The sequence below is a fragment of the Carya illinoinensis genome, chromosome 4 (assembly GCF_018687715.1).
Source record: "Carya illinoinensis cultivar Pawnee chromosome 4, C.illinoinensisPawnee_v1, whole genome shotgun sequence".
NCBI lineage: Eukaryota > Viridiplantae > Streptophyta > Magnoliopsida > Fagales > Juglandaceae > Carya > Carya illinoinensis.
In genome coordinates, this window is record NC_056755.1 from 3,604,698 (window position 1) to 3,632,323 (window position 27,626).

The 27,626-nt window shown below is 38.0% G+C and overlaps 1 protein-coding gene across 6 annotated transcripts; it reads left to right on the plus strand.

Annotated features, from left to right (window-relative positions):
* The first annotated feature begins 1,272 nt into the window (after positions 1 to 1,272).
* Positions 1,273 to 27,194, plus strand: LOC122308343 (caffeoylshikimate esterase-like). 6 transcript variants are annotated; one of them, XM_043121614.1, is made up of 13 exons: positions 1,280 to 1,493; positions 1,658 to 1,857; positions 2,684 to 2,713; positions 3,605 to 3,731; positions 3,847 to 3,993; positions 13,623 to 13,753; positions 13,842 to 13,979; positions 14,220 to 14,318; positions 20,545 to 20,758; positions 25,963 to 26,063; positions 26,453 to 26,581; positions 26,670 to 26,758; positions 26,825 to 27,194. In XM_043121614.1, exons 1-13 carry the CDS (start codon positions 1,448 to 1,450, stop codon positions 26,958 to 26,960), a joined length of 1,587 nt encoding a protein of 528 aa, XP_042977548.1. In that variant the 5' UTR covers positions 1,280 to 1,447; the 3' UTR covers positions 26,961 to 27,194. The 6 variants fall into 6 exon arrangements, 2 of the variants coding, with proteins under 2 accessions (XP_042977549.1, XP_042977548.1); XR_006241997.1 differs by lacking the exons at positions 26,453 to 26,581; positions 26,670 to 26,758; positions 26,825 to 27,194 and adding exons at positions 24,527 to 24,743; positions 25,310 to 25,417 and having other exon boundaries at positions 1,273 to 1,493; XR_006241998.1 differs by lacking the exons at positions 26,453 to 26,581; positions 26,670 to 26,758; positions 26,825 to 27,194 and adding exons at positions 24,527 to 24,743; positions 25,310 to 25,391 and having other exon boundaries at positions 1,273 to 1,493.
* Positions 27,195 to 27,626: the final 432 nt, after the last annotated feature.

Sequence of the window (27,626 nt, forward strand, 5' to 3'; positions counted from 1 at the left end):
TTTTCAATCCAAACGGTGCCTAAATATTATTCTAAGTGTCCAAGAAATTTGATCTTTCCATTTCAATTTTAAACATTACATAAAACACGGCATTGGCCAAATGGTGTTTAGGAGAAAGGGAAGTATGTTTTGAGTATTTGGCTGGTGTAAATTAACATGGTGTTATAAATTGATGCGGTCACTTTTGTTATTAAGGTAGAAGTTGAAATGAGATGATGAACTTGTTACTACATTAAATTAATACCACTTAAGATATTTGAAATGATCTTGTAAAAATTTATGTACCACTGTGAAATATATTTGGATGTAAAAGTGAAATGGAATAAGTTTAACCTTTTATAGGAATTTGAGAAAGTGGTCAATCCCACGGGCTCTCTGTGTCTATGTTTGTGTCCGTGCATGGCCACTTTGATGAATAGTATTGAAATGATAAGAGATAAGTGACATGAAATGAGATAGACTTAAATTTATGATCAGTGTTAGAGTCATCAAAAATATATCTCGAAAATGCATCCCGAAGCATGCATTTTAATTTTTTTTTATTTTTTAAATCATCATAAATATTTAAAAAAAAATAAAAAAATTACAACATTATTTAAAAAGTTTGTTCTTAATTACTAAGTTAAAAAATAAAAATAAAAAAGGTTTTCGGGATACACATTTAAGTAAAAATAGTATTTCTCAATTTATCTTTGGATACCAAAACATGTGTGTATATACTAAACCCACCCAGATGGTTTGTGTTTCAACTCGGTAACTAAACGAGCTCAAAATTAATGCAATTCATTTGAGTTGGTGAATCAAATTACGTCAATTTATATATTTATTTTTATAAAATTTATTTGTAATCAAAACATAATTTTTCATAAAAATAATATAGATATTCACTAGACACGTAAGAAACACATATTTTTCAAAAAGTATAATTTTAAAAAATTGTTGTGTCCAATGATTAAAAAACATTTATTCCTCACGTGCTTAAAGAGCATGTGAGAAGTTTATAGATATCCTTATCTCTAAGAGCAATTAGTAGAGTTTTTATTTTAGTATTGACAATAAAGAGAATTATTTGAATATAATAATAATAATAATAATAATAATAATAATAATAATAATAAATATGTCACATTAATTATAAAAAAATAATTTTTATGGGAGGATAAAAAAATAATTGACTCGACTAGAGGTTATGTCAATGTGTTAGGCAAAATGTTACACAAGAGTCGTGCCGTGCCGTGTTCTCTTTCATACCCATAGCAACGCAGTCGCAAATGGCGTGCCCAAACCACACACCCCAACCAAGCACCACAGCCAAACTCCCAATCACGACTCCAGACAAAAACTAACCCATACATTCTCAATCCCCAACGTGTTTGTTTTGTCGAAGCTAAGTCAGATCTCATTATCTTTTTTAATATTCAAAAGACAAGATTATTATAAACCCCACATGGCTTTGAAACCCGGGAAGCTCAGCAGGCGCCGCCCAATAGAAGGTACTCCTTATATTCAACCAAAGAAATGCAAAAGACGACCAAACATATTTAATAGTCTACATGAAAATATAGGAACTGTTTGCTGTTTTTTCTTGCTTCCTCTGTTTTTTCGGTTTTTTCCCCCTAATATGATGTTTTTAAGAGTTGGGTTCGAAACGGTGTAGAATTTCGAGCTAGGGTTTGGAGTCAGTGGAGGAAGAAGGGGAGGAGAGAGGTGATGGCACCGCTGGTGGCGAAGTTCCCTGGGATTGACAAGGAGTTGCAGAAGGTTCTCGAGGCTAACATGGACGAAGCGCCAGCCAGACAGCACGCTCGCGACTCTTTCAAGGATATTCAGCTTGGGATTGATCACATTTTGTTCAAGGTATTGCTTTATGGTGTGTGTGTGTGTGTGTGTGTTGTTCTGTTGCTTTGGTTTATTGCATTCACATTTATTTGAACTTTGTAGATTTTTAAAAGTTCAACGTTTTTCACTTGCTGCATTTTCCTGTTGTACACAAGTTTAATGTATTACGTTGCTAACTGCGGTTTTTATTCTTTATTATCAAGGCGCATAATTTATTTTATAACGCGAATTTCAACAATTTGGGTTGGGAAAAAAAAAAAAAATACTAATGCTGTGTTTATACGTGGATAACACTATAAAGCCACATCTTTCAAACCGCAGTTTGACAAGCTGACCGAATCCAAACTACATAAGTGTGATAAATCATTATAGTACATATGTCTTCCATGGTGCACTCATGAATTGAATAGTTTATACTAACTTCTGCTCTAGGTATTGCTTTCAAAAATCAAAGTTTCTTCAGTTGCATCAATTTATTTAATTGGTGAATCCAGCATGTGTATTTTTTTTTTTTAAATTATTATTCCGTGCACGGAGTCTATAAGAATCCGAGTTTTAAATTGGTTCACTACATCCAGTCTGTACAATGAACTTCATGCAGTATATGTGCCTGTAACACACATCAAAATGTATCAATTTACTCAAACGACTAGTTCTTAGACTACATTGAACCATTCTACCTTTGGGACTATATATTGAATTGGTATTGGCTGATGAACTTATTTTGTCTAATGTTTGTCCTCAGTCAAATGTTTAAACTTACTTCTAGAGTAAATTTTAATATTGACTCTTAACGAATGTTTGTTGAGTAATATTGATTACTTTATATTTCACTGTGTTGCAGACACCGTGTGATGGACTAAAAATAAAGGAGGTAAGAACTCTGGATTTAGTTTATTTTAATCTTTGAAATCGCATCTCTTTTAGATTGAGGCTTTCATAATTTGGACGTTATCCTCTACCTTACTGAAGAGTGAAGAGTATAGAGAGGTGCACTTGTGAGATGCAATGACGTTATCCCCTACAATTATAGTCTAGCAAGCCGCTGTTGCTAGAATTGGCTTAAACATGTAGAGCTGCATGATGGTGATGTCGGTGGACTGAAGTTTATTGCAGGAGAGTAAGGGTGATCTGATCAATAAAAGATGGCCTGTTATTGAGAGTCATTTGGAGTTGTGGAAAACATTTGCTTATGCAGCTTAAAGAAGGCTTATTATATGTGCAGAGCACCATTTTTTTTTCTTTGGGTTTGTTGGCCATCGTCATTTGGAAGTAAATGATCTCCAAAATGAATTCTGGCTTAAATTACAATTTAGAGAAACAGTTTGACTCTCTTCTTATCTCTCAATGGCGAGCTTTCCTTCCTTTTATACTAAGTCAAGAAACTTCATTATTGTTTACTATTTTGTTATAAACAATTTAAATTCTTGCAAACATATCCTTTTTTGTTCATCTAAATTTTCTTTTATTAGTAACTGAAAGGGTAGCTATAAACAAATGAATGACCATAAGCAACTTGGACTTAGCCAAAAAAGAATAGAAGAAGAAGGCAACTAGAAACTGACCAGCTCTCTCTCTTTTCTCTCCATTGTCTTTTTGTTTAGCCATTTAACTCTGTTTAGTTGGAACTGAACATCTCTTACAAATTCTGTCATTTATGATGCTAGTGTCCTTGTTTATAATTTCCGTGTCAATCCCCTATAGTTTTGTGAAGTTGCTTTATTTTCCTTTTCTGCTGAAACGATCATTGATATTTTTTGTGCAGTCATATGAAGTGAACTCTAGAGGATTGAAAATTTTTTCTAAGTGTTGGCTTCCCCTCAGCTCTCACCTCAAAGCAGTGGTGTGCTATTGTCATGGTTATGGAGATACTTGCACATTTTTCTTTGAAGGCATGGAACTCTTCCCCCCCTCCTCCTTCTTTGGTTAAGTAGTGACTGCTGTCAATTAGTGGCGTTGAGTGATAATTGAACTTAGTTGTTGACTTGGTCATGCCATTGTTGACAGGAATTGCAAGGAAGTTGGCATCTTCTGGATATGGTGTTTTTGCAATGGATTATCCAGGTTTTGGTCTTTCAGAAGGTCTGCACGGTTATATTCCCAGCTTTGACTGGATTGTTGATGATGTTATTGAGAATTACTCAAAAGTCAAAGGTAAGCTAAGTCTATTCCGGCATCCTTGTTGAACCTGCTGCGAAAAATTCTTAAATAGTGATGGTATTTCTTTTTTCTTTTCCTCTCTCTTGGAGAGAAAAAAATGACTAGGTTACCCTCATGGAAAAATGGTTAATTTCTTTGTCTCCTCAACGAGTCAGCTTTCATCTTGGGATTAACAATTAGGTTGTAGGTTAGATGACGTTGTGAGTGGCATTTTGATTCAGATTAAAGTGAAGTTGAGGTCATTCTATTTGCAAGAATCAAAATCAGAAAATAGGGAAACCAATTATTGAACCATCAGAAGGAAAATTTCAAGGCATATCTTTTGTTCCCAATCTTTTTAGATGTTGGATCTAGTAACTGAACTAGGTGTCTTAACAGTGGGTGTTGATAATGGCTGTCCTACAAGTTTTCTTTTCATGTTTTCTCTTGGCTGCTGCAACACCCTTTATTCCCAACCTTGGTGTTAACTCAGAGAAGGCTGATATACACTTTTGGGTCATGAAATGAGGCCTAGTTTGTTTTTTGGTCCCAAAAAAATTTTATAAACTTCCCACATCGAAGTTTTGGTAACCATGTGCACAACTCAATTCATTGTCGGTGGACAAAAGTGTCTTTTACTGCAAGTCATCAATTTGGCTCAAGCAAAAGTCTATTGCAGTCACAGGGAACATAATAGGGATGACTTTGCATCTTGTGTTCTTTCTCATTGTTTCTGTATCATGTATGTGATAATTATGATGCTTTGTGAAAATGTGTAACACCCCGTTCCCGTAGGATAGAGACGTTACTAACAAACATAATAAAATGCCCGGTAAAAAGACTCATTACTCTGAAATACCTTATTTATTGAAAGAAACTTAACTGAAAGGATATAAATAGTCTTGAAACTTGAAACTGAATAAAGCAAAACATGAGCTAATCTTAAACAAGACTAATTATTGAAATGACATAAAAGAAACTTAATCCTTGTGTAAATGACACTTATTCATCTCTAAGTCCTTATACTAAATCTACTCCTGGCCATCCAGCTCTGCATCATCATAATCACCATCTGTGGCAATCAACATAGAAGAAAACAAAAAGACAAACAACAAAAATGAGTCGAATACTCAGTAAATAATACATCATACCGTAAAATACTATCTAGCTTAGCATAAATTTGGTTTTTAAAGCCTTATCATAACTTTCATATAACATTCATGGATTAACATGGGTGGAAACATTCATAATCATGGCAAACATGAAGCGTGAATGCACGAGTAACTTGTTTATCTTGAATTGTACTTATTTCATGGTAAACCACGCTTGAGTCCATGGCACCACATAACTTGTCATGTAGTGAAACACGCTTGAGTCCGTGTTTCACTTAACTTGCATAACATGAAGTGAAATACGCTTGAGTCCGTATTTCACTTATCCTGCTTGACGTGGAGTGAAACACGCTTGGGTCCGTGTTTCACTTATCTTGCTTGACATGGAGTGAAACACGCTTGAGTCCGTGTTTCACTTATCTTGCTTGACATGGAGTGAAACACGCTTGAGTCCGTGTTTCACTTATCTTGCTTGACATGGAGTGAAACACGCTTGGGTCCGTGTTTCACTTATCTTGCTTGACATGAAGTGAAACATGCTTGGGTCCATGTTCACTTAACTTGCATGACATGGAGTGAAACACGCTTGAGTCCGTGTTTCACTTAACTTGTGGTAACCACGCTCGAGTCCGTGGTACCGTCTTAGCATAACTGTGGTAAACACGCTTGGATCCGTGTTACCTTAAAATGTTTATCTTTCTTGATGCATGATAATTTTCTTGGACTTCTTAGACTTTTCTAGCATGGCATATTCTTGTACATGGCATGGCATAACATGATATATTCTTGTACATGGTATAGTATAGCATGACATGGCCTAACATGATTTAATCATTTTATGACATTTCATGGCATGCATGATCTGAGAACTAATGAACATGTCATACATGATTAGGCTATTTATTACATGGCATGCTTGACTTAAGTTATTGCATGAACAATACATGGCATATATGGTCTAAGTACTACATGAATGAAGCATGCATGATCTGGCTATTTTAATTCATAGAATACCTATCTTAAATTATTATATGATCATATCATGATTTCCATGTGATTTTTGTAACATTCAATCCATCAATCAACAATCCATAAAAGCATAACATATATATAGGCTTACTTTCATGTAAATTATCATAATTCATAGAAGTTCGTGAAAGCAATCTAACCTTGACTTGGCTCTTAGCGCAAAGTAGATAACCATCAAAACCATATCATATTATCATACCCAATTATAATATTTACATTACGTGTACATTTATATGAACATACTATTTACCTCTTAGCGCTGCTTCAGAAATCTCACGTCGTAGCTCGTGACCTATACGAGGCACTAGACGTTACTAATCTTTCTAGAAAACGTGTCGTAGCAATCTAATTACTTAAAATCTTACCATAGAGATAATTTAATAAATAAGTAATTAATAAAAAGAATAAATATAATCATAACATAACTAAATAATTTCTAACTGACTTAACCTAAATTCTAGGTTCGTATGTTACAATCTCCCCTCCTTAAGAAAAATCTCGTCCTCGAGATTACGTACCTCAATCAAACAAGTATGGGTACTTGTTCTTCATGTCCTCCTCTAGTTCCCATGTAGCCTCTTTTTCCGTGTGGTTACTCCAAAGTACTTGGACCATCGAAATGGTCTTCTTACAGAGGACTTGAGTCTTTTGTGCAAGGATCCCAACTGGAAACTCCTCGTAGGTGAGATCCTCGCGAACTTGGAGAGGTTCGTATTCTAAAATGTGTGTCGGATCTGGTATATACTCCCGAAGCATGGAGATGTGAAAAACATCGTGAATCGCAGACAACCATGGTGGAAGAGCCAACCTATAAGCTGTAGCTCCAATCCTCTCCAGTACATCCAAGGGTCCAAAATATCTCGAACTCAACTTGCCCTTCTTTCTGAACCTCATGATTCCCTTCATCGGCGCAATTTTCAAGAATACTTTGCTTCCTACCTCAAATTGTAGCTCTCGACGCCTCTGATCTGCATACTTTTTCTGTTGTTCTTGCGCAATGGCGAGCCTTTTTCGAATGACAACTATCTTTTCACGCATATTTTGAATAATTTCCTGCCCAAGGATTCTACGTTCTCCAACCTCATCCCAATAAAGGGGTGACCGACACTTACGACCAAAAAGAACCTCATATGGGGCCGCCTGAATGCTCTCTTGGTAACTGTTATTGTATGCAAACTCAATCAGGGGTAAGTATTTAATCCAACTGCCCTTGAAGTCCATCACGCAAGCTCTAAGCATATCCTCCAAAATTTGCACTGTCCTCTCTGATTGCCCATCTGTTTGCTGATGAAAGGCTGTACTATAGGTCAATTCTGTCCCTAACTCTTTCTGTACACTTCTCCAGAACACTGAAGTGAAACGAGTATCCCTGTCTGATACAATCTTTGAAGGGATTCCATGCAACCTGACAATTTCGCGTACATACAACTCTGCCAATTTGTCTGTAGAATACGTCATCTGAACTAGAATGAAATGAGCTGACTTTGACAATCTGTCAATAATCACCCATGCCGCATCCTGACCCCCTGGTGCCTTAGGAAATCCTGAAACAAAATCCATACCAAATTCATCCCAGGTCCAAACCGGTATAGGGAGTGGTTGTAATAGCCCGGATGGCCTCTGATGCTCTGCTTTGACCTATTGACAAGTTAGACACTGAGCCACATAATTAGCTATCTCACGTTTCATACCGCTCCACCAGAACTGTTGCTTCAAATCTCTATACATCTTAGTGCTACCAGGGTGAACTGTATAGAGTGAGCGGTGAGCCTTTTTCAAAATCACATCTCTAATCTCTTTAACATTCGGAACACAAATTTTTCCTTTAAACCTCAGAGTGCCATCCCCAGATATTGAAAATTCAGGCCTTTTGTCTTCTGGTACCTCTCCTTTGATCTTCACTAAGCCTGGATCATTGTTTTGGGCAACTTTTATCTGATCTATTAATGATGATCCCAAAGTCAGACTGCTCAACCAAGCCTGTGTGTCCATAATCATCTCTATCCCTGCTCTCTCCATATCCAAAAGAATGTGCTTCTGAGGGGTCTACATAGAAGCGAGGGTACTAGAGGACGATTTCCAGCTCAAGGCATCTGCCACTACATTAGCTTTACCCGGATGATAGTTGATGTTGCAGTCATAATTCTTTAAAAGTTCTAACCATCTGCGCTGTCTCATATTCAAGTCTTTCTGAGTAAAGAAATACTTTAAGCTCTTATGGTCGGTATAAATCTCGCATTTCTCCCCATAGAGATAGTGTCTCCATAACTTCAAGGAAAACACAACAGCTGCAAGCTCTAGGTCATGCGTCGGATAATTCTCTTCGTAACTCTTGAGTTGTCGAGAAGCGTAGGCAATAATCTTCCCATGCTGCCTTAAGACACAACCCAAACCCTTGAGAGAAGCATCATTGTAAATGATAAATCCTGCATTGCCCGAGGGAACAATGAGTACAGGTGCTGTGACTAGTCTCTTCTTCAGCTCCTGAAAGCTTCTTTCACAATCTTCAGTCCATATAAATTTCTCATTTTTCCTCGTCAGCTTAGTCATCGGGGCTGCGATACTGGAGAACCCCTCGACGAACCTCTTGTAGTACCCTGCAAGACCTAAGAAGCTTCTGACTTCATTAACATTGGTTGGCGTGGCCCAGTTCACAACTGCTTCAATTTTCATCGGGTCTACTAAAATTCCTTCTTTTGACACGACATGCCCCAAAAAGGTAATCTCTTTCAACCAGAAATCACACTTCTTGAATTTTGCGAACAACTGTTGCTTCCTTAATATCTGTAACACAACCCTCAAATGTCCTTCATGATCTACTGGGCTTTTAGAGTAGATTAGAATGTCATCAATAAACACAAAAACAAATTGATCTACATACTCCCTGAACACTTTATTCATCATGTCCATGAAGACTGCTGGGGCATTCGTCAAACCGAATGGCATGACTAAAAAAAACTCAGTGTCCGTAACGAGTTTTGAACGCCGTCTTGAAAACATCTTCTGACTTGATCTTGAGGTTGGTGGTAGCCTGATCGTAGATCAATCTGGAGAAAACTTGGGCCCCTTGTAACTAGTCAAACAAATCATCAATTCTTGGTAAGGGGTATTTGTTCTTCACTGTCACCCAATTCAGTTCTCGATAATCAACGCAGAGTCTAATTGAATCGTCCTTCTTTTTCACAAAAAAGAACCGGTGCGCCCCATGGTGACACACTAGGGCCGATGTAACCCTTCTCCAACAACTCCTTCAACTGCTCCTTAAGCTCCTTCAGCTCCACTAGAGCCATACGGTAAGGTGCCTTCGATATAGGTGCCATCCCAGGTAGAAGATCAATTGAAAAGTCAACCTCCCGGTCCGGGGGCAACCCTGGAAGATCCTCCGGAAACACATCCGAAAATTCCGACAACGGGAATATCTTCAAGCTTGGGTCCCTCTACAGGTGGTGCTACAAGACTAGCCAGAAACCCAAAGCATCCCTGTCTTAGTAATCTGGTTGCTTGCAAAACTGAGATCATTCGAGGTGGGGAGTTTCCTCTCTTTGCACAAAAGCTGAATTCTTCCTTGCCCGGGGTTTTGAAAACTACTTCCTTTTTAAAACAGTCTACAAATGTGTGATTTCGGAATAACCAATCCATTCCCAAAATTACATCAAACCCCATCATATCAAAAACTACCAAGTCTGCTAGAAGGTGCCTCCCACTAATATCTATAGGGCAAATTTTTAATTATGGTGTCGCAAACTACGTGCTCACCGGTAGGTGTCGCAACGGATAGGGGACAGTCAAGCCTCGCTCAAATTTTTTCACACTTCTTTTCCTCATCAGGAATCAGATAACTTGCAAACCTCGATAATGCCACGAAGGTGGCGGCATAGTGCTCCATCGTCATGGTTCCCTAAGCTATGTCAATAAATTGCCTAGCTCTTGCCTCCCGGAGTGCAGGAGAAAAGAATCGGTCCAAAAAGGCCTTTTTGAAGCGGTCCCAAGTGATGGGTACCCCTTCACCAAGTTCAAGTTGCAGTAGCTCCCGGGTAGAGGTCCACCACTCATCTGCCTCATCAGCCAGCACATAAGTGGCATACTCTACCTTCTGTTCGTCAGTACAGAACAGAGCTCTGAAAATCTTTTCCATTCTTTTTATCCAACTCTCTACGTCAAGTGCTTCTGCTTTGCCGTCAAAAGTCGGAGGGTGCTGTTGCGTAAACTGGTTTAGGGTGCAACCGACCCTGGGATTCCTCACTCCTAAACCCTAATCATCAGCAAGGTACCGAAGAAGTCTGGTAGTAGCAGCAGCCAATACCTCAGGCTCATTCGGTGCTGGTTCTAATAACATCGTTCATGCAATGAGTATAACTAATACAATCAATCAACAATGAAGCACTCAATCAAGCAAAGCAATAATTAAAACATAATCATAAAGATCCTCGTGAACCTCGAGCTGGCCAGGAGTCGTCCTAGGTAATTTCTATCCTAACTTATTTCTTTTTCTTTTTTTTTTTTTTATAAAACAAAAGGAGTCTACAGAATCTCTCAACCTGGCTCTGATACCAATTGTAACACCCCGTTCCCGTAGGATAGAGACGTTACTAACAAACATAATAAAATGCCCGGTAAAAAGACTCATTACTCTGAAATACCTTATTTATTGAAAGAAACTTAACTGAAAGGATATAAATAGTCTTGAAACTTGAAACTGAATAAAGCAAAACATGAGCTAATCTTAAACAAGACTAATTATTGAAATGACATAAAAGAAACTTAATCCTTGTGTAAATGACACTTATTCATCTCTAAGTCCTTATACTAAATCTACTCCTGGCCATCCAGCTCTGCATCATCATAATCACCATCTGTGGCAATCAACATAGAAGAAAACAAAAAGACAAACAACAAAAATGAGTCGAATACTCAGTAAATAATACATCATACCGTAAAATACTATCTAGCTTAGCATAAATTTGGTTTTTAAAGCCTTATCATAACTTTCATATAACATTCATGGATTAACATGGGTGGAAACATTCATAATCATGGCAAACATGAAGCGTGAATGCACGAGTAACTTGTTTATCTTGAATTGTACTTATTTCATGGTGAACCACGCTTGAGTCCATGGCACCACATAACTTGTCATGTAGTGAAACACGCTTGAGTCCGTGTTTCACTTAACTTGCATAACGTGGAGTGAAACACGCTTGAGTCCGTATTTCACTTATCTTGCTTGACGTGGAGTGAAACACGCTTGGGTCCGTGTTTCACTTATCTTGCTTGACATGGAGTGAAACACGCTTGAGTCCGTGTTTCACTTATCTTGCTTGACATGGAGTGAAACACGCTTGAGTCCGTGTTTCACTTATCTTGCTTGACATGAAGTGAAACATGCTTGGGTCCATGTTCACTTAACTTGCATGACATGGAGTGAAACACGCTTGAGTCCGTGTTTCACTTAACTTGTGGTAACCACGCTTGAGTCCGTGGTACCGTCTTAGCATAACTGTGGTAAACACGCTTGGATCCGTGTTACCTTAAAATGTTTATCTTTCTTGATGCATGATAATTTTCTTGGACTTCTTAGACTTTTCTAGCATGGCATATTCTTGTACATGGCATGGCATAACATGATATATTCTTGTACATGGTATAGTATAGCATGACATGGCCTAACATGATTTAATCATTTTATGACATTTCATGGCATGCATGATCTGAGAACTAATGAACATGTCATACATGATTAGGCTATTTATTACATGGCATGCTTGACTTAAGTTATTGCATGAACAATACATGGCATATATGGTCTAAGTACTACATGAATGAAGCATGCATGATCTGGCTATTTTAATTCATAGAATACCTATCTTAAATTATTATATGATCATATCATGATTTCCATGTGATTTTTGTAACATTCAATCCATCAATCAACAATCCATAAAAGCATAACATATATATAGGCTTACTTTCATGTAAATTATCATAATTCATAGAAGTTCGTGAAAGCAATCTAACCTTGACTTGGCTCTTAGCGCAAAGTAGATAACCATCAAAACCATATCATATTATCATACCCAATTATAATATTTACATTACGTGTACATTTATATGAACATACTATTTACCTCTTAGCGCTGCTTCAGAAATCTCACGTCGTAGCTCGTGACCTATACGAGGCACTAGACGTTACTAATCTTTCTAGAAAACGTGTCGTAGCAATCTAATTACTTAAAATCTTACCATAGAGATAATTTAATAAATAAGTAATTAATAAAAAGAATAAATATAATCATAACATAACTAAATAATTTCTAACTGACTTAACCTAAATTCTAGGTTCGTATGTTACAAAATGTGAATTTCAAAGAGTTTGGCTAGTTTTAGGTGACTAAAATGATAGGCATCATTTTTAGTTTGAATTTTGTGAGTTGTTGAATGTAAAATACTTTGAGTTTATTTGGAGTCTGTAATTAAGTGTTTTAGATAAGTCCAAACAGGTAATTCCGAGCCTCAAGGTTCTTATCTTATCTATTGAAGAGTTTGAATTTGAAATGGCCACAATATTGTGGAGATAGTTTCCTGCTGCCAGTTTATTTATTCATCAAAAAAAAAAAAAAAAAAAGTTTCCTGCTGCCAGCAAACTGTGAACAAAACTGTCGTGACAGATTTAATCCATTAGTGAAATTTCACTGGGACTTGGAAAACTGCTTTCAGAAATATATTTAAACTATCCTACTAATTAGGAATAGCAGAGATTTAGTTGGAGAGATTTTTGGAGAGCACATTCCGAGTGTTACCATGTGGTTAGAAAATGTTCTTGAGAATTTTCAGATTGTTTTTCTCTCAAAAGAGTGTGATCTTGATTTGAGGTTCAGTAGAGAAGTCATTGAAGTTCTAGTAGAGAAGTCAACATTTGAAGATAATCAGAGGTTCTGACTGCTATTGTGATATAGACCAACCGTTTGTCTCCTCAAGTAAGAGTGTCAATAGATAAAGGTTTTGTAATTGAAACTTTTTTTTTTATAAGTAGGTTTTGTAATTGAAACTTACTTGTAAAAGATTTTCAAATAATAAAGTTGATGTTTCTGGGTAGGCTGCCTCTTAGGGTTTTACCTTTCAAAAGTTCTTTAAAAGGTTTCCCTTCGTTACCAATTTTTGTGTCATGCAATTGATTTACTTTATGTTAATTCTATTCTAGTTGAATGATTGCATGAATTTTGATTAACAAATTGAATTGGTAGATCTTCAAAAATTTTATTGTATGGGGGTATTTGGATAATTTCACTTTGTCTGAGAGAGGTGCTTCAACATTCTTTTTATGGGGAAGATACTTCTTACTGCTCATTTATTTGGTTCATGGTCCTTTAATTTTTTTGGCTTTGTTTTGGCCGAGTACGTAATGCAACAGTCTTATTAATAGATATATAAAAAATATCATCTTATACTTACCATTGGTTATACCAGTTTGTTCGCAATGATTTGTTTGATTAAGGTTAATTGCAGAGAACCCTGAGTTTCGTACTCTCCCGAGCTTCCTTTTCGGTCAGTCTTTGGGTGGAGCTGTAGCTCTGAAGGTGCATCTGAAACAACCTCATGCATGGGATGGTGCCATTCTTGTAGCGCCTATGTGCAAAGTACTTTTCTGAACCTATGTTATGCTTAATTGACCTTCAATTAATCTCTCTCTCACTCTCTCTCACTCTCTCTCTCTCTCTCTCATAGATTGCAGACAACATGGTTCCACCATGGTTACTCAAGCAAATCCTGATTGTTGTCGCTAATTTTCTTCCAAAGCAAAAGTTAGTTCCACAAAAGGACTTGGCGGAGGCTGCATTTAGAGACGTGAAAAAGAGAGAGCTGGTTTGTTATTTTTTTTATAAGTAGAGAGCTGGTTTATCACGTGAACAGATAATACTAATGATTAAAAATATGAGACACTATGTTGTATGCGTGTAGCAAGGACTAGGATTGTAGGAAGCTTCGGTTTTTCTTTGATCTTGCAATATTCTCTCTCTGCCCTTAACTGCCTTATTGTACTAATCCATCTGTTCTTGCACTATACCGTTCTAGCTAAAATGTTTTCATTTTTATCTACCACAGACAGCTTACAATGTCATTGCTTACAAGGATAACCCACGCTTGCGGACTGCTGTGGAGATGCTCAGAACTACTCAAGAGATAGAACGGCGACTGCAAGAAGTATGCTTGTTCCTCAACTTTCGCTGTTTGTTATATTTATGAGTAATTTGAATTATTTTGGCACCTATTCTGAACTTATGCTCAAATGGATCCTAATCTGTCTGTTTTGCGTGCCCTTCTTTCCTTATTTTCCAAGTTCTTATAACCGTTGTTTGTTTTTTTTTTTTTAATGTGCAAGTTCTTATATTTGTTGTATCCTTGTCTTTCCTTCTGCATGCCTTAATTGAGGGACCTAGATAGCTAGCTGGAATCTGTTATCGCTCTTAAAATTTTCCAAGTTCTAAGATTTAAACAGAGCAATTTCCAAAGGAAGGAGAATACTGTCACGGACTTAGAATTTCTTCTTACGTCCCGTGCGGCCTTAGGAGGCTTTCTCTCCACAAAGCTCCTAAGTAAGCCTTCTAAATGACTCAAGACAATAGAGAACAAACCAGAGAGAGAAGATAGAGAGAGAAGCTCTAGAGAACTTGTTTCTCTTATTGCTTGGTGATTTACACAAATGAGAGCCCCTCTATTTATAGGGAGCTCTTGGTACAAAGAATGGTTAGGATTGTGACACTTGTCATCAATCCAAGGGTAAAGAACTTTCTAGATTACTACTCTAGAATTGTCTATAACGCCCCTTCTAGATCACTATTCTAGAATTGTCTATAAAGCCCTTCCCTAAAAGGTTTCTACACCATTCTAGAATACTCCACACAATTCTACAAGATTACAAAGGACTAGGAGACTTTAGAAGGTTGGGGAATTCTCTAGAAAAATCTAGGTGATGACATTCTCCCCCACCTAGCTTCGCGACGTCCTCGGTGCGGTGTTTTCATGGAACCTTCGAATGTGATCTTCAAATTGCCACAATGACTCCTTTGGTTCCCAAGTTGTTTCACTTTCGGGCAATCCCTTCCACTTGATCAAGTATTCTTGGCGTGGCTTCTGACTCTTTTGCCTGATGACACGGTCTGTCAAGATTTCTTCTACTTCTTTATCAAAAGTGGTAGTTATACCCAAGGGTGTACGCTTAGACTCTCCTCGTGTTGGCTCCTCTTCATCACCATGGTAAGGCTTCAAACAGCTGACATGGAAGACTGGATGAAGTTTGAACTTGGAGGGCAAGTCTAGCTTGTAGGAGACCTTCCCTATTTTCTTGATGATTGGGAATGGTCCCTCATAGCGTCGTACAAGCCCCTTGTGTAGCTTTCTTGTGAACTTGTGTTGGCTCGACAAGATCTTTACTAACACCAAGTCGCCTATACGATATTCTGCGTGCCTCATTTTTTGATCAGCCCATTTCTTCATCTTCTTGGTTGCTTTGTCTAAGTAGTAATGGGTCACATCCAATTGTTCGTTCCAAGACTTAGCAACCTTGAAGGCTGTTGGACAATTCCCCGCATAGCTTGTCTCCAATGATTGGGGAGTAAGTGATTGCTATCCCATGACAATCTCAAATGGGCTTTTGTTTGTGGATTCACTCCTTTGTAAATTATAGGAGAATTGAGCGACATCCAATAACTTAGCCCAATCGGATTGGTTGGCACTTACAAAGTGCCTCAAGTATAACTCCAACAAGGCATTCACCCTCTTAGTTTGCCCATCTGTCTGAGGGTGAAAGCTGGTAGAGAAATGTAGGGCAGACCCCATAAGCTTGAATAGTCCTGACCAGAACTTTCCTGTGAAGCGAGGGTCCCGATCACTAATAATGCTCCGTGGTAAGTCCCAATACTTCACCACATGCTTGAAAAATAATTTTGCAGTTTCTTCAGCTGAGCAATCTTTAGGGGCCGCTACGAAGGTGACATACTTGGAGAATCGATCTACCACCACAATGAGGGTACCGCACCCCTCGGATTTAGGTAGAGCCATTATAAAATTCATGCTCACACTTTCCCATGGGTGAGAAGGAATGGGTAGTGGTTCTAGTAATCCTGCAGGACTTTGATTCTCCACCTTATCTTGTTGACACACAAGATAAGTCTTCACGTAGAGTTCCACCTCATCTCTCAATTGAGGCAAATAGTAGGAAGCTTCCAGCAAAGCTCGAGTACGTCGTTGGCCCAGATGTCCAGCCCACAAGGAATCGTGGCACTCCTTGATAAGGTTCCTCCGTAGGTTTCTCCACTTTGGAACATAGATTCGCCGCCTTATGGTGTAGAGAAGACCGTCCTCTACCCAGAATCTCTTGGTTTTCCCTTCCTTAGCCATGTTTACCAAGTTCTTGGTTAAGGGATCATGCTCCATGCCTTCACGGATCACATCAAGTAGCTCCCCTTGAGCTTGAGTGATAGCAGAAAGTTCACCCTTCCTACTTAGTGCATCAGCAACAAGGTTGTCCTTCCCAGGTTTGTACTCCAAGACAAAGTCAAATTCTGCCAAGAAGTCTTGCCACCTAGCTTGCTTTGAGCTTAGTTTCTTCTGACTTTGGAAGTAACTAGTGGCAATATTGTCTGTCTTGACCACAAAATGGGAGCCAAGCAGATAGTCGCCAAACTCTGAGGCAGTGGATGATAGTCGTCATCTCCTTCTCTTGTACGGTGTATCGCCTCTCAGTCTCATTGAGTTTGCGACTCTCATATGCAATGGGATGTCCCTCTTGCATGAGAACTCCCCTTATGGCAAAATCTGATGCATCTGATTGTATCTCAAAAGACTTGGTACAATCTGGTGAGGCCAAGACCGGTTCTTCTGTGATGGCTGTCTTCAGATCGTCAAAGGCTTCCTGACACTTTGATGACCATTCCCATGTTTTGTTCTTCTTGAATAAGTCAGTGAGGGGGGATGCTCTTGTAGAGTATCCCTTTATAAATCTCCTATAATAGTTGACAAGCCTAAGGAGGGATCGGAGCTAGGTAACCTTAGTGGGAGGATCCCACTTCCTGATGGTTTCAACTTTCCCTTCTTCCATGCTGAGTTTTCCACCTTGGATTTTATGGCCAAGGAAATGGACTTTGTTTAGTGCAAATGAGCACTTCTCCTTCTTGACATAGAGTTGGTTTTCCTTTAAGACACGGAAAACAACCCTTAAATGCTCCACATGTTCCTCAAGGGTAGAACTATAGATGACGATATCATCTAGATAAACTACCACAAATTGATCAAGATAGGGATGAAAGATTTTGTTCATGAATGTGCAGAAGGTAGCTAGAGCATTTGTGAGGCCAAAGGGCATCACTAGGAACTCGTATGCCCCATAGCGAGTTACACAAGTTGTCTTTGCTTCATCCCCTTCCGCAATCCTCACTTGATAATACCCTGATCTTAGATCAAGATTGGAGAAGAATTTTGCATGGCCCAGTTGATCAAATAAATCAGCAATCAAAGGAATTGGGTATTTGTTTTTGATGGTTACCTTATTTAGAGCCCGATAGTCAATGCACAGCCGCAAAGACCCATTATGCTTCTTTTGGAATAACATAGGTGCCCCATATGGTGCCTTGGAGGGTTGGATGAATCCGGCATCAAGTAGCTCCTTAAGTTGCCTCCTTAGTTCTTCAAGCTCTGGAGGTGACATGCGATAAAGTGCTTTGGCGGGTGGTTTGGCGTCGGGTTCCAACTCGATCTGATGATCCACCTCTCTCCTAGGTGGTAGTTGCTTGGGCAACTCTGGCGGTATGACATCCTCATAGTCCTTGAGGACCTTTTGGATCTCCTTGGGTGGAGGGGAGGAAATCTTCACTTCATCTTCCTCCATAGAAGCCAAGTAAGACACCTCGCCCTTCTTCCATCCTTTCTTGAATTGCATGGCGGATAGAAGCTGGGTGGTGTTTGGCTTGGACACGGTGGGTATCAATCATGGACCGCCCTCTAAGATACACACTGAGTTGTAGTGGGGAAAAGACACTACATTGAATTGTCTCAAGAATTCCATCCCTAACACGATGTTGAAGTCATCCATAGGAGCGACCGAGAAATCCACCGTACATTTCCAAGTGCCAAGTTGTAGCTCTACCCCGTGAGCTACGCCATCAAGGGGTTTGGCTTCAGAATTCACGGTCTTCAGCCATCCTTGACCCTTCTTAAGAGGAATCCCTAACCGTGTGGCCTCTTCCTTGTTAATGAAGTTATGAGAAGCTCCTGAGTCGACCATGGCGTGACTCTTCTTCCCATTTACAAGCACCTCTACAAACATCAAAGATCCATCCTTAGTGGTTGGCTTTGTGCTTGCCTTAAGGGAGTTGAGAAGTTGTAGACACCCCAGGTGCGACTTCTCTTGAACTTCCTTCTCCTCCAATATAGCGTTGAGGGCCTTCCTCTTGGGACAATCTCTAGCCCAATGTGGTCCGTCACAAAGGAAACAAGTATCCTTTGGCTTCTTATCTTTAGAGTAGTCATTCTTGCCCTCCTTTGATGTTGAAGGCTTGTTTCTTCGGTCTTTGTACTATGGGGGCTTGAACCCCTTTGCTCCCCCACCCTTGCTGTGATTATCCTTGAATACTTGGGCTTTGAAGAGTTGTCACTCTTATGATACTCAAATTCTTCTAAGGTTTCTGCCATTATCAGGGCGGTGGAGATGTCGTTGACCCCACGACGCTTGAGTTCTTGAGCCACCCAAGACTTGAGACCATCGATGAAGTTGAAGAGGAGATCTTTTTCACTCATGTTTGTAATTTGAAGCATGAGGGCAGAAAATTCCTCAACATAGTTGCGGATAGAAGATGTGTGCTTTAACTCATTCATTCTCTTCCGCGCATGAATAGCCACATTTTCAGGATAGAATTGCCTCTTGAGTTCACGCTTGAACTCTTCCCAAGAGTTAATAGTACAAGTACCATTCTCTATCTCACTATACTTACGACGCCACCAAGTACCAGCAAGATTAGTAAGGTAGAGAGAGGCAGTACGTACCTTGACATGCTTGTCTTGCATGTTCAAAGCTTCGAAGTAGCGCTCCATGTGCCACATGTAGTTGTCTAGTTCTTTGGCATCCCGCTTGCCATCGAACTCTTTTGGTTTGGGGGTATCCACCCTTGGTGTCGCCATCATTCCAGCTCCGACGGCGCCCCCATTGGCCACTGCCCGTTTGCATATGGCCCAATCCGCCTTGGTCTCCTCCAGACCGACGCGGTATTCCTCCATTTGCCTTTGGAGTTTTGTTAGCTTCCCCAAGACCCGGTCTTGGAAAGCAACATTTTCGACATGCTGTGCCTCGATGGTGGGGTTGATGGTGCTCAGAATGGACTCCTTAAGCGATTCGGATTGTCCCTCCAATCCTAGCTCCTCCAAACCTTGCTCCATGATGTCAAGTCGGTCCCTGACATCCGCTACCGCCACCTCCATCCTTGTCACAGTGTTGTCAAGGGTGCTCACCTCCCTGTGAGACTGATCTCATTCCTCAATCTTGGCCAATATCTTGGCCATGGCCCTCTCGATGCCATCGAGACGAGACTCGATATATGAGCTTGAATCCTTCGATCTCTTGCTCTTTCGTGTCTCCTGGGGCTCCATGGTGATCTTGCTTGAATCTGCCATCCTAACCTGGATAGCTCTGATATCAACTGTCACAGACTTAGAATTTCTTCTCACGTCCCGTGCGGCCTTAGGAAGCTTTCTCTCCACAAAGCTCCTAAGTAAGCCTTCTAAATGACTCAAGACAATAGAGAACAAACTAGAGAGAGAAGATAGAGAGAGAAGCTCTAGAGAACTTGTTTCTCTTATTGCTTGGTGATTTACACAAATGAGAGCCTCTCTATTTAGAGGGAGCTCTTGGTACAAAGAATGGTTAGAATTGTGACACTTGTCATCAATCCAAGGGTAAAGAACTTTCTGGATTACTATTCTAGAATTGTTTATAACGTCCCTTCTAGATCACTACTCTAGAATTGTCTATAAAGCCCTTCCCTAAAAGGTTTCTACACCATTCTAGAATACTCCACACAATTTTACAAGATTACAAAGGACTAGGAGACTCTAGAAGGTTGGGGAATTCTCTAGAAAAATCTAAGTGGTGACACTACTCTCTAGCTGGCAAATTTGGTTGACTGATTGCATTACCTTTAACAATCCATCAACTGACACGATTAGTTCCGAGGTCTGAAGTCCTGCATAGGCTGTACTATATGACATTGTGTGCTCATCTAATGCTAATGAGACCACGTAGATCAAGATACAAAGAGATTTTTCCAAGATGGAGTCTTTAAATATGCTTCATGAGCATGTCCTACCAAACGTGCTAGGGACTATGGTTTTGGGTTTCTGGAGAGAAAAAATACTTGAATTGTATTCACTGTAATTACAGGTTTCTCTGCCCTTGTTGATTTTGCATGGAGAGGCTGATATTGTAACTGATCCATCTGTGAGCAAGGCCTTGTATGAGAAAGCAAGCAGTTCAGACAAGAAGCTGAGCCTTTATAAGGATGCCTATCATTCTCTTCTCGAGGGTGAGCCAGACGAAATCATAATTCAAGTTTTCCACGATATAATTTCTTGGCTTGATGAACACAGTGTAAAAGGTACTTCCCACTGATCATTTCCTCTTTTTTTTTTTTTTTGTACAAACGTTGCAATTATTAATTTTTATTCAAAAGAAGCTTTTGTTGTCATTGAAATAAGGCTGCTGTTGCAAGTACAAAACTGTCCAGCTTATTGCATTTGGACCATTAATTAGTGTATCAATGGGGACTATTCGGCTAAATATGCGAATTGGTACAAAACCTTCTCTTGGTCGTTGTTCTGGGCTGTACGGGATTAATGGATCTTGAGTTTATTGTTCTATTGGCATCTAGAGTTTTGCTTTGTATGAGAGGAAGGTGCAGGTCGGTTTGTTTACCGAAATTTAAATTATTTTATTTTATTTTATTATTATAATTTTTTTAAATTTTTATATAAAATATAATAAATAATTTAATTTTTTTAAATTTTAAAATAAAATTAATATTAAAATAATTTATTTAATTTTTAATAAAATATTTTATCTCATTTTATCTAAATTGTGTAATTAAATAAAATTCAACAAAAAGAAATATTGTTGACATGACTCGAGAGGGAATTGGTGCCGACTAGGGACCGGAACTATGCCTTAGCTTGGGGCTAAAATTTATTAAAACTCCTAAAAATTAGATTTTAAGGTCTTTTTTGTACTCCATAATGCAGACTTTATAATAAAATTTACAAAATGACGTGAATTGTTATAATAAGTTAGTTTGTAAAGTTATTTTTAATATAAAGTAAATTTAATATATTATATGAAGTTATGTCAGTTTGTGAGTTTATTTATGTGTAATGTTTTTATATTTGTAATAGTTCTTTTATAATAATTAATTTTGTCCCCCTAAAAATATTTTTTTAGCGTTTTATTCCCCTAAGTTTAAGTTCTAGTTCTTACCCATAAAAATAGAGATTAATTCCGATCTTCCGATCACAATTTAGGTTTGAGAAGGCTGAAATCTTTCTTTGCATTTCTACTATTAATATTTTCAGTGAATTTTTTCATTAAAAAAAAAATTATGCAGTGATGGCTTCACACAAAGATCAATACAAAAATAGACAAAAGTGAACAAGATTTAAATTGAGTTTAGGTATTGAGGTGAGTTTAGATATTTTATGATTAGTAACAAAAAATAATGAAAAAAAATAATAAAATATTAAATAATAATAATAAAATATTCTGAAAATACTCCTCCACCCGAACTTTAGAAGACAATGAGTGCCAATGGGCCAATACGTGAGAGCGCACCAGAGACGGACCTTTTTCATATAAAAATTCTACTGCCATTTTTACACTAATAAACACTTGCTCTCCAAAAACAGACGCAAAAGTATTTATAGACAAGATTTTTTTCTCTATTATTTGTGTACTCTCAGTATCTTTACACTAAAATAACATGAACAACCAAAATATCATACCTCGATTTTTGTATTAATAAAAATACTTTTTTTTAATAATTTTTATAAAACTAAAATACCCTTTTCAAATTTCAATAAAAACATTTTTTTTAAAGACTTTCTCAAAAAATTTAGAAAGATTTGAACAAATTATTTCGTTCAAGCATGAACAAACGGAACTCGTAAATCTCTCTCTCAATAATTCACAACATTTTTCTTCTAAAATAGCAGTATTTCAATTTTTCGATACAACTATATATCTAGCCCACCAATCATAGAGTTCAAAGATGCAGACATGATATATGCCTAATAGGAAAATGCTAGATCCCCCGCTGGGGATCCCGCTGGGAGCTACCGCTCCCAGTTTTTTTTTTTTTTTTAGTGATTAAATAAAAATTGTTTAATATTATTATGAATTTTTTATATTTTTTTAAATATTTAAAAACATTAAAAAATAATATAAAAAAAAAATAAAAAAAAAATTTTTTTTTTTTAACCTAGCGGGAACTACCAGCGGTGGCCCTAGCACTACCCATGCCTAATATTGTCGGCCTTTATCTCATCCAGCATAATATATAAAGTAAACACACAAACCGGGGAAGGCGCACTTCCATTGAATATATACATGCTGATAGTGTATCACCAGCAAGTACTGGGAAACAACCAAACAATTGTGCGTCTTTAGTGGGACTTCCTGTTGTAGTGCTCTCTATCCCAGACTGATCCAAACTATTGCCTCATCCCCCTCTGTCTTTCCCTTTTAGCCTCTCTCTATCTAAGCTGCGTGTCTGTACTGCGTTCCTCCGGCTGGCATGCTTTACCTTTACCGTGTTGGACTCTGTATTTTTATATAATAGTGTACTAGCTCATGAAGAAACCATTGAGTTTTTGTCTTTGTTGTTGCCTATCCGGATCTTGAAAACATGGCCTTCTCGACTTACCTTTGCTACTCTCCAATTTCAGTCAAGGTGTGCCTTTTCTGCTTTTTGAGCATTGATTCTCTTTTTCGTTCTCTCTATGTCGATTGCGGTTTTGTGGCGTTCTTGGGAATTGGATTTGTATTTCAGTTTACCCTTGATCTGGGTATTACGTCTTCTATTGTTAGTGTTGCAGTGTATCAATTTCTGGTTGATAGGAAATGGGTATTCCGCATAGTATGCGAATAGCTATATTTTGTAAAAAAACTTGAACTTTATTTGACAATTTGAACATCTTTGTCCGGAAATATAGATCTGAGATGTATGTTTTGTCATATCAAATGTGGTACGGACAATTAAAGTCAGTCGCCGTACGCTGTATATAGTCGGTCTCTTAAATTCTGTACTTGACATTCATCTTCTCTACTTGCTATGTGTTTTTCACCGACAGAACATCGAATCTATGGACAATTTATCACAACAAAACATCGAATCTTTTTTTTAACCCATAAAAAAAAAAAAAAAGAAAACTGTTCAGGGCCAATTTAGACGGGTCTCGAAGATTGAATTGGTGAATTGTTATATGCATACAATCCTATGGACAAACTCATAACGAGGTTAGGGAAATTAATAAGTGGCGGCCATCATTGTATACAATCTGAAACCAGGGCATTGTGCAAATTCTTAAAATTGATCCTATTCCCTCAGGTTTTTGCGATGGCCTCAGTTGAGGTGATAATTTTGTTTATTATGTAATAAACATTTCAGTGGACATATTCCATTTCAATAATGGGCCCAAACTAGTTCTCTATAGAAGTACCAGGACGTATCATCTTTACAGCCCTCTAGTTTTTATGCCTGTATTACAACTTCGAAAATGAGTGACATGAAAATAGGATTTCACTCACTTTCTGATGCAACGTAATGTTTAATCATGTCTTAAGTATTATACTGTCTTTATGTGGTGTACTTGGAACGAAAAGAATGGTCGCTGCTTTGACAATAGGGAACGGATGGAAGGGTTTAGGGACTTTTTCTATCATACATTATTACTTTGGGCTTCAACCATTGTATTGAATGGGACTAGCCTTAATGACTTTTATGTTGATATTCACAGCACTTAGCTTGTAATTAGGTTCACCTTTTGTATACTTACTGTGTACATGGGCTATGCCTAATTACATGATTAATAAAATTTCTTACTTATATAAAAAAAAAGCATTATACTGTCTCTACAGGGGTTAAGCATATGGTCTTCTACGTACTATAGTTTCCATCTTCATATTTGCTTTGAAACATTTTAAGTATTTAAAAAAATCATTATCCTCATATTCTGTTGTTGCTCTAAAGAGCTAAAGCTGTAATAGGATGTGCAACTAACTGTGTAGTTTCTTGAATTTTCACATTAGTGAGACAGTGTATATTTTCTGATCTTGTGGGCATCCATTCCGATTAAGATTCCATTTTCTTCTTTTATAGATTGAGCCCTTGGGACAGTCTATAGGACCGCGGCGTGATGTCAGGATAGGTTTTTCTCGCAGAATGTACGGCTCTGAATTTTGTGGCCAACCGGTTGCGAGAGTGGGTGTTGACTTATGTCCATACTGGAGTTTCGGAGGAGGATCAAGAGTTATTTTTAGACCAAAACTTGAAAGATGTGTTCTTTATCGAAAAGGCTCTGGAGTATATGCTTCATGTAATCCATTTTCTTCACTTCTAATACTTAATGGCCACTTATTGCTGTAACCCATTTCCTTCCGTTATTTATTGTTTTAGAGAAATCTTGAGAGAGGTACATGAGATTAGAAGTTAGGATGAAATGTTCGAGTAAAAAGTATTGTCATATGATATATTTATGTATCATCTATATGTGGGTGAGAAAGATCTGGAATGTGTGTTTGAAGTATATAGGTTTATGTTACTTATAAAAAAAAGGTATGTAGGTGTATGCATATACATATATAAGCTGTAGGTGTACACATATGGGTTGGAAGTATATACATGGTACCGGAGAAAACACTGAGTGCGTCTAGAGAAAGCTGTAAATGGGAGTTAAAATTGTCATAAATTGTGTAAGAAAAATATGCTAATCTAATAGTCCATGCATCACAGATCCAGATTGAAAGACAGTTGCAATGACATTTTAAAACACTAGTTGAATACATAATGATTAGAATACACGTCTATAACAGAATATAACACTTCACATTAATGTCTTCTCACCACATATTGACTTGCTTTCCAAAAATTTTTATGTTGCAGTATTCATGTAGAAATTTCATGGCCAATTTAGGCTGACGGAGTTCATAAAATCAGAGATCAGCAGCTGGGAGTTAACACTGAAGTATTGCTTGGTTTTTAAGGATGCATGTATTCATCTACTGTTCTGCTTACGCAACTTTGTTATTAAATAAAATAATAATAATAAAAAAACTAAAAGCCCCTAGCCAAAATAACCCCCGTGGCCTAATGTCTATAGTATCCTCACTTTGCAGTTGTGTATGAGCTTGTCCAGACTTCTTGAGAGGTGATATCCCGTTTGCAGCATTCTAGTGCTAGTGTGTTGGGGGCATCTCTATACTTCTGAATAAAAATGGAGTTCATCTAACTTCTTTTCATTACCTTTTTTGGTTACTGTTCAATTATTCATGCACTTTAAATTCCGCTAGAATTAATAATCATCTAAAGGACAGAGATGCATTGTAATGCCTGAAATATTCGGGCAGAACCTGGTGCTCGGGTGACCAACTGCTTAGACATATCTTGTGGATCTGTGCTAGTGTGCTTGAGAATGAAAGTCTTAAACATCATAAATTGTTATAGATCTCGAATGTGGTAAGCATTGTTTGTCAGCAGCGACTTTTCTGTCCTGATGCTTTGACGTGTACCTGTCCATCCATTTGTTTATTTTGCAGGGTTGCCAAGCTCCCAACTTGCTAGCAGCGTTTTTTCTTTGGGAACAGTAGCCGTTCTTCCATTTTACACTCTCATGGTTCTGGCTCCTAAAGCTGAACTAGTATGTTTCTTGTATTAGTTTGAACTTGGTATTTATCATCATCCTTCTCTTTCGGTTCTTCAGTTTCTGTTAGTGTGAAATGTAGATCATAAATTATCTTCAAGAATTTTGCATCTAATTCCTCTCAAGAATTTTCTACACATGCATAATTCTAGATTGTGTAGATGTATGCTCCATCTCTTCTGAATAGTGCTTCAAACTCATTGTTGCTTCTGGTTCAATTTCTTAGTAATTTATTTCTCTTTCATATGTTATCATGTGATTAACACTCTTATTTTTCGTTCTTGCATAATCCCATATGTTCACCACTAGGTTGGAAAGAAATTTTATTTTACTTGTGCTTATAGTAATTGATGCTCCAAATTTTGATATAATTATCTATAAACCAGACAAAAAAATCTGTGGAAAGTAGCATACCATACATCGTGCTTGGACTTCTGTATGCATATCTGCTATACCTCTCTTGGACTCCTGAAACAATCCGGATGATTTTTGCAAGTAAATACTTGCTTCCAGAGGTTTGTATTTAACAACCACAAAGGTTTCAAAATGTTTTTCTGAAAGAAAGTATAATTCATAATTTACTTCCTCATTGTCTGCATGCAGCTGCCTGGCATCGCAAAGATGTTTTCTAGCGAGATGACTTTAGCCTCTGCTTGGATTCACTTGTTGGTTGTAGATCTCTTTGCTGCAAGGTCTGTCTGTCTGTCTGTCTGTCTCTCTCTTGTGTTGGTTGTGGTTCTAACACTAGTTAAATACAGGCAGGTTTTTCACGATGGACTGGAAAACCAAATTGAGACCCGGCATTCGGTTTCTTTTTGCCTGCTTTTTTGTCCCATTGGAATCCTTACTCATGTCATCACCAAAGCAATAACCAAGAGTTGCAGAAGTCCCTGACACAGCATGTCCATGATCTAATTTGCAGACCAGATCCAAATAATGGATTCACTGGAACTTAAAAATTCTCAGACCCCTAATCGGGACTCATATTGTTTTCAGCATCATCAGCTATCAATGAATGCTGAGGTTTATTGTTTTCTTTGATAAAATATTTCATGCCTGTTCATTTGTCTCTACTTGAGTTCAAAATCATAACGAAATGGATAATGAGGTACCATGAACATTCAAGAACTCCCTTTCCCCCGACCAACACGCTGTTAGCAGTCTACTCTCTGAACTTTCCAACCATTACATTGGCTCTGCCCAAGTTTCCGACATGACAAACTCAATGTGCTTTGTTGAGATTGTGCTCCAAGTTTTTCCATTTGATGTCTGTGTTTCTACTCCATTCGGTTTCCACCATGAATTTGAGATGGCGTGGTGTGTAATTCCTTCTTCTATTTCAAATATCTCTGATTCCCAATTTCCCAATCCATTCTTGAAAGGTTGGTATCTTTGCAATGGCCAGTGAAATCGATTTTAAGAGGCAGTGCCGCACTTGTCAGCGTTGTTAACTCCATTAGTAGAATAGACAGACGAGAATGATTGAAGTGGTCAATTGCAAACATTTAAAAGTTCTCATGTATATATGTTGGTGTGTGAAATATCGAGTTAACAAAATTA